The 12787-nt window shown below is 43.3% G+C and overlaps 1 protein-coding gene across 1 annotated transcript in view; it reads left to right on the forward strand.

Annotated features, from left to right (window-relative positions):
- Positions 1 to 202: 202 nt before the first annotated feature.
- LOC141002574 (neuropilin-2-like) overlaps positions 203 to 12787 on the forward strand; it is a 109302-nt gene continuing 96717 nt past the window's right edge. Inside the window, exon 1 of the mRNA XM_073473929.1 lies at positions 203 to 583. Coding sequence (XP_073330030.1) covers positions 508 to 583 — 76 coding nt within the window. The 5' untranslated portion in view covers positions 203 to 507. The remainder of the gene's footprint in view (positions 584 to 12787) is intronic.

Raw genomic sequence — 12787 nt, forward strand, 5'->3', positions numbered from 1 at the left:
TCAAACTTGCCGGCACATTTTTATTTAGCTGATTTCTGTTGAGTCAGCCGGTGATTTTTACTTTGTTTGACTGTTATGATTTTGTCTTTCAAACACTGTGTCGACGAGGTTTGATATCTGTGACTGACAGGGGGACACAGCGCTGCCGACTGTGCGCACCGCGATGGATTTTGAGGGTTTAAAACGTGTTTAGAGTAAAAAAGAAAAACGTGCTGATTTCAGGTCAGTTTGCGTAGATCACATTTGTTTCCTCAAGAAGAAGAAGAAGAAGAAGCACACAGTGATAGGCTGAACAGTGTTAAACCAGCGCGATATTCCTGGAGAGCCCGGTGAACGCAACCCGGCGTTCGTGGTGGATTTTGGGCACTACTTGAGTTACGCTTCAAAGAAACAGAGGACTGTGGGAAAAGGAGAGCAGAAGCGGACTTTGGACTGCAGCTTTTGACTCATATACACATCACAAAGGAGGAGAAAAAGGCGTTATTTCTCCACACCCGAGGGGAGAAGATGGATTTACTCATTTGGCTCTGTGGATGTTTACTGGCTTTTCTCTCGCCTTCAGCGGTCAAAGCAGAGGAAGGAGGTAAGTTTGACACATTCGCTCAAATCAGTCACACCACAGTGTTAAAGAGAAATTAACCCGCTTCTTTTGAGAGAAGATTAACATCACAAGCATGGGGTCAGTAAAACGCAGCAGCAGATATGGGGTGTGAGTGGTGCTTTCGTGTCCAACAAAATGCGCAAAGGATGAAAAACGAATTTTCAAATAATGCGTTATCGTCAGAGGGCTGAGGGACGTGGATCAGTTGGGTTAACTCCGCAGCATGTTGACCCATCTCGCTCGGTAGCAGAGGTAAAGAGGTGTGGGGAAAGTGGAGAAACAACTTGAAATGAGCGATAAACACAAATATAATCTGCTATTTGTCTCAAACACAATTAACCCCTCGGTAGACATCTGCGTAATGGTTAATGCAACTTTCTAACAATGCGATTTGACAGAGCAGTCTCACTCCACCGCAGCTTCAGTCCGTCCTGTACCACATGAAGGATGTGGACTTGGTATCAGTATTGATTTTTGTCGTCCTGACAAACATCTTAACCGCACACTGTGGATTTTACACTGCAGCTTTATCAATGACTGATCTCTGGAGAGCTGTTCAATAATGAAAAATCACTATAATGTTCCTATCGGGACTAGTGTCGGTGCCAGAGGTCTGTCAGGTCAGCAGCTCGATAGACTTTATAGCGACTTAATCGCGCTTGTTTCATCTCATAATGTGTCGCTGTGATGTAGTCTTATAATATTCCTTGAAAGAGTTTTTACCCCGAGGATGGCAGATGCGCGCAACAGGGTTTCCTTTATGTTGGAGTCGAGGGCGGTGAGTCTGTCCGGGTTGCTGTCTCCGTCTGCCGGCGCTCCAGACGCACAGAGGTCCGGAGGTCTGTCACTTCCCCCTCAGTCCGTGTGCGCTGTAGGGTGGCAGCTGCATTCATCCATCAGCGGTTTACGCAGAGGCTCTGATATGAGAAACGCTCCAAACTCTAACATTTACATTCAGTTACAGGTGGCAAAGCGAAAACGCGCGCTGGTCCGATGCGTCAAAAGGAGGTTTCTGTACTTTTTAACCACGTATAGAACGATCTTTACGCACAGGGCGCCGATTAGACAAGTCTTTTATTATGTGCTTCTTAAACAAACCTGTCTGTGGTGACACCAGGTCGAGGGATCAATACTTCAATTCGCTGTTAAGTGGCCACAGGTGTGCGTTTATGCATAACTTAAAGCACCACAGCCAATTAAAACCAGGAACAGTTGTTTTATTAACAAAATCAGCTTTAAAAAACAGGCAATTTACAGTTGAGCTCCATTTTACATCATGAATTCAGAAGCAAAAACTATTTTTGTCTGCTAAATCATGGGGTTGCTGATCAATTTTTCACCACAGACACACTCTAGCTGCCTTTAATGGTTTCTCAGAGCTGCCTCTGCAAAAAAAAAGACCCAGAACTTGGCAGAGTATTTTTTTTTTTTTAAATCTCACCTCAAGGCTCACTTTCTGCTCTGACACACATTTGTGTGTGTAAATGGGGTGAACTGAGAAGGGTTAGCGGTGGAGGAGTTGTTTGCATTCTCAATTTTATTGATTTAGAGCTTATTCGGGAGGCGAGCCCGGGCTTTTGCAGATCTCATGACTCGGATTGAGTGGCGGAGGCTGCCAAATGTTGTTTTGGGGGGAAAACAGTGAGCAGAGAGCACAGAGGAGGCTTTCTTTACATGGTTTCACCTCTGATGGGAGGACATATGTGTCATGGAAGAAAACTGCAATGTGTGGGAGATTTCATGTGAATTCTGAGTCGATCAAGGCCAGTGTGGACCCTTGAAATGTTGAGATTGATTTCTGAGACTGTCCTAAATGGCCTTTGTTTTTCATTCACCACCAAAGAAGGAAGTGTGAGGTTTCTTGGTACTGCAAAGCGGAAGTGGTGGCGAGTAGGAGAGTTAAATTTTGACAGTTGAGACCGGGTGTCCGTCCTCTTACAGCAGTCATCATTAGTTTTTTTTAACCATGACCACAATCTTTCCAAGATGGGTACTTCTTCTGACTATGACCATCAGTTTCCTTTCCTATAAAACACTCATTGGTGTCGTTTTAAAGGTACAGCCCAAACTACTTTTTCTCATGTAAAAACCTGCCATCTTTCTTCCTCAATACCTTCCTTTTTCTGGGGACTTTCCTTTGAGATCCCTCTCCTGGTACCCCGAGAACCACTGGAGCGCACATTCACTCTCAGCAGTAAGCAGCGCAGGATGAAGCTTCCTCAGCAGTAAACTTTTTACAGATGCCTCTGCTCAGTTGTCTCCGGAGAGATGAGCGAGGAGAGCGTAGTGAGACTCAGAAGAAGTGTGTATAGCTAGAGAGAGAGAGAGAGCGAGAAGAGACAGGAGGGAGGAGATGGAAGTAAAAGGGGGGGAGGAAGTAACAGAGACCGAATCAGGCAGAGGGAAGCTGCAGAAAAGAAGTGAACGAAACGGAAGAATGATTCCTAGCCTCGCTGTTTGATCCTGTTTCTTCATTCCGTTTGATCACAGCTGTGCCTGGAAGGGAGATAAACGGACATAATTGGCCACTCAAGACCAGCTGTCTGCCTCCATAGTGTCTCTGCTGAAATATTCTGGATGATGAAACAGGCTCGCTCGGTGCACAGTGTGAGGAGCGAGCTAGCAGTGGGGTGAAATGCCCACAGGTATCCGCTGAGGACGGGTTTATCAGACTGTTGTTGATGGCTCACACCGAACCGATGTGATTGTAGAGGTCTGAATCACAGAGGAGGACATTTCTTTGGTAAAAAAAAGTCAACAACTCCACAGCATGAAGGGAAATAAACAAGTCTGGCAGAGCTACTTTCAGATTTTAAAGCTTTTTCTGCTAATGTGCAGCTTTATGTACGCCATGTATCCTCAGTGTGATTGGGCTTCCCTAATGCATTACTATTTTCTAGCCTTAAGCTTCCAGCGGGGCCGGCCTGTAATAATTAAAAGTAACATTGGTGTGGGGCATAATGCTTTGTAAGCTCCAATAGTGAGTCAATAAAACAAACCACCCATGTCATTTGTTCACACAATGGGGTTATACCCCGATTTAACTCGCTACATAATGAATTGACTCGCTGCCACTAACACAGTGATTCTGTGTAATGACTTTGCACGGGGAAGGATCAGTTGTTAGCCTGAAATATTAGAGATATTACTGTCTATAAATATTAATTTAGATGTATTTGTTCCTTTCAGAGTAATCTTGTGTTTCCGTGGATAAATACTCAGACTGGCAAGCGTGTTTCAGAAAGGCTGGAAATACATCAGCGTGTTATGAAAGTCAGAAATAACAAAGTAAGAAAGACAGTGTGGATAAAGGTTGAATATTAGCAGCAAAATGTATTTCAGTGGCTATAAAAAAAGGGCAATTAATGCCTCTGAAATCAGCTCATCCATACATAGGGTGACCAGCTCACAACAACCCAAATGTGGGACAAGAAGTCTGTTTCTGTGCGACAATGCTGAGAGGAATTTCTGATTTCATGTCTACTTGACTTAAAAAATTGAGATTTCTATTCTGCTCCTCAGCTCGTAACACATTTTAGCCCTCTCGTTGATGACTGGATTGCGGCACAGTGTGTTAAATGCTGGTTATTTAAGCTGCTGTTACGAGTCTTTGTTGTAGCTGCTTCTCCTTTTCCTGTGGTAGTTTTCATCCAGTTTGGGGACGCAGAGGGAGCAGAGACGGTGACAGGTTAACCTGCACTTGAGTGTGTGCAGTTGTACATCAAACATATCCTCACCTGCTTTCTTTACCGCCTCAGGATAAGAGTCAGATTTTTAAAAAAGCATTTAGTGGTTTGACTTTTGAAAACTATAGCCAATAAAAATGTGGGACATCGTCTCAGTATGTGGGACACCTGGTCGCCCTATCATACATGTTTGTCTGTGTCTGTCTATGATGGTTTTCCCCCTGTTATTGCTGCTGTATTCGCTGATACAAAAGGCCTGGGAGTGCTCCGCCAACATGAGCTTTTTGTGAACTTTCATCCCAAGAAAAAAGTAATAAAAAAGAGAGAGGGAGCAGAGATAGAGGGAGCGAGGAAATATGAGCATTTCGTAGTGAAGAAGAGGGAGAGAGAGCGGGAGCATGAGAGGGCATTAGTGAAATAAGGGGAAAGCAGCAGAGTGTGAAGCAGTAGTTGAGTGGAGCCACCTGCAGTAAAGCGAGCCAGATTTATTCCTCCTCTCTGTCGAGCACTGGAGGGTCTCTGGCCAAAGTAAAGCGTGTTAATAAGAAATACACTGATTGTAATATAGATGTTAAAAAAAAGATGATCATTAGCTTCCAAACGGAGGCCGTGTTATTAAAAGAAATGGGACAAACCGGTGCACGAAGAGGTCACGAAATTTAAAATGAACTGTGATGTGTGCGACAAGTGATTATGCTAATCTAAGGCAGGTGACACAGGTGGTGGAGACTTTTCCTCAAAAACTGATTTCACTAATTATGGTGCAGGTAACAGGTGTTTACCACCAGGTTTCGGGATTAAGAGTTATCCGTACTCATCTCCCGATTCAGAACTGCCGTCTTTGGAGTCCTTTCTCTATAAAAGAAGGCGAAAAAATACATTTTAATGAGCCGTGCAACTTTGAGACGAGAACATTGGTCTTCCCGTCATTAGAATAATAGTGGTTTAACGGCAGAAGCTGGTCCGCTGACATCAACAACCCAGTTTGCAGCGAGCGAATAAACATTAAGCTAATTAACCTTCAGCGCAGACTCTCCCCCTCTCTCTCTTTGTCTCTCGTCTCTAAAAGCGAAAGGACAATTAGTGGGTCCAGCAGGATGTTCTAATTACAGTTATCATGTCATTAGTAAACTGTTAGTATTCTAGTGTCTTCATTGGCCATTGGTAATGACTGGAGTAATTAGAGAGGATGGGGGAGATCAGCGTGTGTGTCAGTGCGAGTGTGTTGTACACTTGTGGAAGAACAAATGTCCTCAGAGGGAAGGGGAGATCATGGAAATCTTTCAAATGAGAACATTTGCCCGTCCTTACTCCTTTTTTCAAAGAAAAAAACGTGTGTGTGTGTTTGTGTCTTTGTGTGTTAGCTAAGCCTTCTGTGTCCTCGCTAGTCCCTCCGGAGCAGTGCCGTGCGAGGCCACAGGTTGTTTTCCTTTTCCTCTTTCCCTTCACGCTGAATCATCCAGTTGTTTTTCCTCTTTTCATGCCACTTCACCTCTCCTTTAATAGCACTCTCTGTCTCTTTCTCCACACCGCCCTCTTGCCAGTGTTTTTCCCTCGCTCCGATTAAGAAACCTCCCTCACCCTCTTCTCGCCCCACTTTGCCACAGTGGGAAATCTTTTCACTCTTTCAGCCACTCGTTTTCTTTCACCGTTCTCTCCGACTCTGTCAATCCCGCTCGCACAACAGTTGGAAATCCAATTACATGGCTTGTAAGGGTGACGTCAGTCTTCAAATGCTGATGTTCGTGCTCCTCAGTATGTCATTTCCGCCACTAGGGGTCGCTCAGTCAAAATAGTGGAATAAAAGATGCAGTTTAATGACGTTGTGAAGTAGCGTGGGATCATGGGAGTTGTTAAATGTCCACCATTGCGGCAGTTTTCAGAGATTAGGTACGTTTAGTCACGTTAGTTGACTTCTTTTTACACTTTCTGACGCATCATCTGATGTTTCCAAACACCAAATGAAACGCATTGTTACCGTGAGTAAAATTATGGATTCCTCTGGAAACATTTGGGATAACGTAAGTACACAACTCATCAAAATATACAACAAAGGTCTAGTCGTTTGTGGATATTTTAAGCAGAAATGTTGCTCAATAAATATTTAGAGCAATCGATGAACACAAATTCTCTCCATAGGGAACTCTTCAGGCCAATAACAGGCCCCAGAGTTAGGAGAGTTTTATAAGTACTGCAGTAAACACAACAGATCAAACATTTTCAAAATAAAACCTGTGCGTATGCTTTCTAACATCCTGAATATCTCTGGCCAGAACTGGTTTTTATTATCTGAAGCATTTCCTGAGATGAAGCACGCCGAAATTGCTTTTGCAGGTTGACAGAAACCTCCCGTACCAGTGCCCGTGTTTATTTAGCCTTTATTTAGACAGAGTAGATCGGCCTGCTGACTGGAAACTGAAGCAGGAACAGACAAAAAGTTTTTTTTTTTAAAGTTCTGGTATTATCTGGATTATCTTCAGATTCGACATTGCACTTGACCCCATGTTCAGTGGTATGAGTAAAGGTAAACTTGAACAGGAATGCATAAACACAATGTCAGTTTAAGGTACTGAGACCAGATAGCAACAAGAGGCCTGTCTGCTCTACAGATAAAAAACAGATTTTCACTCAAAGATCTACTTTTCAAGCAACCTGAAATGTTCTGAAGACCAACAAAGATCAGGCAATGATGAGCGTTGGTCCATCTGTCGTTTGCTTTCCTCTGCAGCTCCATGATGATAAGTTGAAGCAAAATGAACTTAAACAAACTGGTTTGCAACTTCAGATTTTCAAATTTTCTTCAAATTGTGGCTGAAATAAAATGCTGTGAGCACTCGACCAATCAGATGTGGTTCCTCCAGGCCCCAACCGAGTTCCTGTGCTTTTGGAAAGTACTACCCACCGAGCAGGAACTTCTAGGGGGGTAAAAAAAATGTCCCCAAAACTTAATTTGGTCTGGTCCCTGTGGTGGAAACGCACCGAGTTCGTCCAAAGGTGTCCGGTCCCTGGGGAAAGTTCCTGCGGTTAATTGGGCTATTGTCATGCAGGGGCCCCTTTTAAAGGCTCCTGTGATTATAGTTGGTAGAAAGAGACTGTTCTCCCAAGAAAAGTGAAAAAAATCAGTAATTTCATTTTTCTGAGTGCACTGAATGTGAACTTCCTGTGCTGCACCCATTCATCCACCACAACCTGCTCCATCTACAGACTTTATCATCTTCAGTTGCAGTGATGGTCTTGGAGCAACGTTATTTCTGATATTGTCGGAACAACACCAACAATCGTCAGCCAGATATCAGATAAACCTCAGAAAACACCTTGATTTGTCGTTTTTAAGAGCATGAGCAACCTATCATCTTTAATTTGGAGAACGTGATGGATCGTTCACATAACTGGTGCGTTGTCTTCCATTTATCTACATCGAGGCTGTTGACCATCGGAGCGTGAGCTGTCCAAAACCAACTCCTGTAACCTGAAACTCTCTCTCTCTCTCGTCATTCTTTAACATTGCATCTCCCTATTTCTGTTAACACTGCTCTTCTCTGACCTCCTCTCCTTCAGTCATCTCTTCAGCTCCTCTCTCTCTCTGTTATTGATCTTAAATCTTTTACAGCGTCTTCCTTTTTTACTTTGTCATATTCTCGCTCTGCTCTCTAAAGCCCCGCAGATCAGCCGAGTGTCTTTTCTCCTGAGTTGAGAAGCTTGTTCTCATGTCAGTTCTTTTTCCGTATCACACACTCATCCTTCTTTTATTTATTTTTACGAGTCCTCGTCTCTCTCCTCTCCGATTTCCCATCGCTCTGTTTGTTCCTCGGATCCTTTGTAGTCCTCCACCGTCCAATCCCTCTGCTTTACACACACACAAACACACTCGCACACGCTCTTTTTCCCTCTGTAGTTTTCCACTGTGGCTTTAATGCAGGGCACCTGGAGAAAAAGCACAACCCCACCTGTTTGTGTGTGTGTGTGTGTGTGTGTGTGTGTGTGTGTGTGTGTGTGTGTGTGTGTGTGTGTGTGAGAGTGAGTGAGTAAGGGTTGTATTTTCTGTCCAGTGAGCTTTTTCTGAGCTGCTGACTTTCTCTTTTCAGATGATGAGAGACAGATGTTCTGGCGTTACTCTCCTCTTTCTTTCCTTTTCTTTCTTTCTTTTTCTTTCTCCCGTCGTGCTCTGCCTCCTTCTCCCTTTCTCTCTCTCTCCTCTGGTTCTGTCCATTCCTGAGGTTTCCCAGGTTGGACTAAAAGCACCTTGGTTTGGATCCAAAAAAGACATTTCAGCCTGTTATTTTCAGTGTTCCCTGTATTCCCAGAGTCGCACAAAAGCTTTTTACAGTCACCGTTTAAGGTGCTTGAAGTGATTTGTGAGTGCTCGGCTGAAAATGCATTGTAAACATTAGCAAGAAAACATGGAAATCAATGGTTAAAATTAGCATTTTATTCCCTCAGGCTTTGATGCAGATGATCAGAGTTTATTGATTGTTAAATTCAGGGACCTGTTTCCAACAAGGTCACAAATAATGAGAGTGTGAGACTCGCTGCGCTGCCGGTTTTTTTTGGGCCAGTGTATGTGGGTAATAAGTTGATAGATAATAGCCTCGCTCTTAAAACGTCGCCTGGTTAGCTGGGTCAAACACTTTCATGCGCAAACACTCACTAAATCATTTAATGCTATCATTATGGTCCGCGGCCAAAGGAAATAAATTCCGACTACGGTCCAGCACATTAGCAAAGTTCTTGCGGGCTAGCAAATCGATTGCGACAGGCTGAGAAAGTCTCTCTTTAGAGTCAGACTCGGAGGGAACATGAATGTGTAAAGAGAGCTCCGAAAATCAAGGTCACAAAATTAGCATTTGGGGCCAACAAACAAGGATTTGGTTCAGTTTTGTGTTTTTCTTCATGTTTGGGACTTTTCCGTTGCTCTCTGTTGCTGTGCCTGCACTTCTGTTTGCAGCTTTTCCTACATTCCTGTGTGTGTGTCGAGGTCTGCGCATGCGAGGGGGAAAAAGTTGCTGAATAGGTGTTATCAGGATGCAATACTTAACGTGGCGGAGGGCCATAAATAATGCAGTGGCCTGTCTTATATCCCTGCTTGACTGCTTAGCACCGTTTACTGCTGCTTATTCTGTATGTGTGTGTGTGTGTGTGTGTGTGTGTGTGTGTGTGTGTGTGTGCGCGTGTGGTCTGAGTACAGTGGTGTCTAAGCCAGCGGGGGATAAGCCATGTTCAGCGGTTTGTGTTTGTGCGTTTGTTGTGAATATGCGGTCTAAATACAGCGTCTAACTGAAGATCACACATGCTGATGTGGTCGAGAGAGACGCTGTCTAGTGTGAAGTCAAGAGGAGGGAAGTGCTTGTGTCTTCTGTGAGGGACAAAACCGTCAAAGACACGTAGTGAAATGTCCTTTTACTGATTTTAATCTGTTATTGACTTTCTCCTAATTTTCTATTTTACCTCAACATTTATTTTATCATGTTAGTTGTTTAGTTTTATTGTATTTCTCCTAATCTCTTATTGTAATTTCCCTATATATAGTCTTGCCTTCAACTTTCCGCCTTCCCTTCTCTATATAATTGTATTATTGTATTATACTGTTTATGTATTCCTTATTTCTCTGTATTGAGGCAAATTTAACCCATCTGCCTTGACTTGAAAGCACTTTGGGTCAACTTTTGTTCTTTCCGTCTCATCATATGCTGATAGATGCTTTTAAAAAGGTTGAGGGTCCAGTATGTTTTTGGTTTATTATCTTATTTCTGTATGTCTGACCATCTTTTCCTCATTGGCCTTGACAGCATTTGGACTCACTGACTTCAGCTGATATGTGGGAATACAGTGGTTTTTAACCTGTTTGCTAATTCTTGACATGAATTCGGGATTTTCCCCCAACTCAGCATCTCCCCACGCACGCAGACGTTACACTTTCCTCCCAGCATGCAGGTCAGGGCTGCTGCAGTGTGGAATACAAATCAGCATGGCTATAGATTTACTTTTGGAGGCTGTGTTATACAGTTTTTTATTTAAAGATAGCAGTTGGCTATCCATCCAAATTGTACTTTATTATTACTGTATTCTAAATTTTGACACCAATATTTAGATTTTTACTACTTTACAAATGTATATCGGTTCCAAATATCGATTATCGTTCTCATGGTTACTAATTATCGTTATATCGGCCCTGAAAAAACAATATCAATCCCTGGTTTCACTCCTCCAGTTTACCGGTCTATTACTGCAGGAACTCTATAATGACTCAGCCTCAGTGCACTTTTAATGTGCGTGTATGATCTATCCGAGTGCGCACAACAACCAGATAAACAATGTCAAACTCAAGCAGGAGGATGTGATGTCACCCGTGCACTCACCTCCTCAACATGTGTCACTTCCTTTCTTGTTCGGCTGTGATAATGGTCGAATGACTTATGCGTGCATGTCCTGATATAAATACACCCTTGAAGCAGAGCAGACACAGTACTTTACGCACACACAGCGTCTGCCTCTTCATCACGCCAGACTTATTCATCAGACGCTGGGAGGTGATGTCTACGTCGGCTGCAGGCCAGAGGTGAAGATAGGAGAAGAGAGGAGTTGGTAGTCTGAGGTGATAAATAGACAAAGATTTAGATTAAGATTTAGATTTATTATCCTTTGCGCAGGTACAGGTACATTGGAGTTCTTGTGCGTATCACTCAAAGTCAACTTTATTTAAAAATGCTAATTAAAGGAGCAACAAAAGCAGAAAATGCACACCGGATTGAAGAAAAAATGTATTTCATCGATAAAAGAATAGTGCCTGAATGAAGTTTAAAAGCTGAAGCAAAGTAAAGATTAAAGTAGTCATCCGTCAAAAAGAATAAACCTTTACCGTCTCCTTCACGGTCTCTTTGGGGACCGGATCTAATGAAAACACATTTGTGCTCTTCTCATTTTAAGACCTATCACAATAACAACTGAGTGCGCGTTATGAGTCCCAAGCAATCGGTTATTAATCAGTTTCATTCCTCTAACAACCCTGGATGTTTCCCCCTTGCATCGCCTCGGCATAACCCAGATTTTCCGTGAGAGACAGTTAGCTAAGCGCTGAGCTAAAAGTGGTGTTTGGCTGATGGTGCTGTGAGATTCCAGAGTGGTTAAACACTAATCCAGGTGGTGCTGAGATGAAATGCGTCTGGCCGGGTTACATAGGCCCTTGTAACTCTACTCCTGTATTACTGTATGTCACCGGGGAGATTGGAAACAGATAGGAGGAGATAGACGAGAGGACTAGTTGGCTTCGCAGCGTGGCGGAGAGGAAGGAGAGACGGACGGAGGCAGAGGGATCGAGAGAAAGCGGGGTGATCACTAATTGTTTGCAGACAGTGTGAGGTAGACACCAGATATAGACGCCAAAGTGTCAATCACTTTGTGGGAAGATCTGACCTCCATTTCCATCTCTCCAGCGCACATGAATCAGACCACATGCACGTATTCGAAGCCTTGAAAGAAAAAGCTGTGGGAGATCGGGGATGTTTGAGAAGCTGCAAGTTTGTTTTTCCCTTCTCGGAGTTGAATTTATACTGAAGGTGGCGTCCGTTAAAGTGTTTATGCCGTGCCTGCGCGTAAATGTTTGCTGTGTGACTCCTCTCAGATTAGGTTTACAGTAGCAGGTCTATTTAAAGCCTTAAGATATGTTGTATTCTGCTGAGTAGTTTGACTTGGCTATGTCACCCTACTCAGCACAGGGGCAATAAATAAAAAACGTCACGGCACAGCGGGCGAGACGGTGCCACGGACCAACAGGTTACACAACTTCTTCACACAGATTTGCACATTCAGCTCCGATCGAAACAATAATACAGACCGTCAGGAGCTTCTTTGCGAGTTTGTTTTTCCCTCTCATAAACAGGAAATTATCTAAGGGGTTTGCTCACCGGCCAAATACTTCCCAGCAAGCAGCCGATACTCACAGATGCTGTTTTTTATTAGCATAACCTGCTCCACTGTGGCCCTCGTCTTACCCCAAATATTTGTTGAAAATCAATCTGCTCCGGTCCTAATGTACAGTGTAATCACAGTTATGTGCAGAGATAATTCCCTGGATAAAGAAAGCAGTCCTTTCAAAATAATAGTCAAACACCAAGCACTTGTTTTTAGTTTTCTCCCTCGACCAAATCAGCACTTAAAATACCTACTAGTCCAAAACAAGTCACTGGGCAAGCATTGAGAGACATTAGGTTACTACATTTATCAACCTAATAGTCAGTGTTGGCTATGTGTTAAACTTAACATTTCTTTAGGTTTAATTTAGGCTTCAAAAACCACTGTTAGGGTGAGGAGAAGATGACGTTTTGTCTTAAAATACCTGGTTTTGTCGCCCCAACATGGCTGTGAATGTCCAGACTTCTTTTCAGAAATATCTGTTTTTTGTCACCACTAACTGCTGGAAATTACCCCCAGGTCGCCTTAAAAATATCCAGTCGGTTTCACACTTACAAATGTTGAAACAGCCCCCTTTTAATTCAATCGAGCC

The sequence above is a fragment of the Pagrus major genome, chromosome 9, assembly GCF_040436345.1.
Source record: "Pagrus major chromosome 9, Pma_NU_1.0".
Lineage (NCBI taxonomy): Eukaryota > Metazoa > Chordata > Actinopteri > Spariformes > Sparidae > Pagrus > Pagrus major.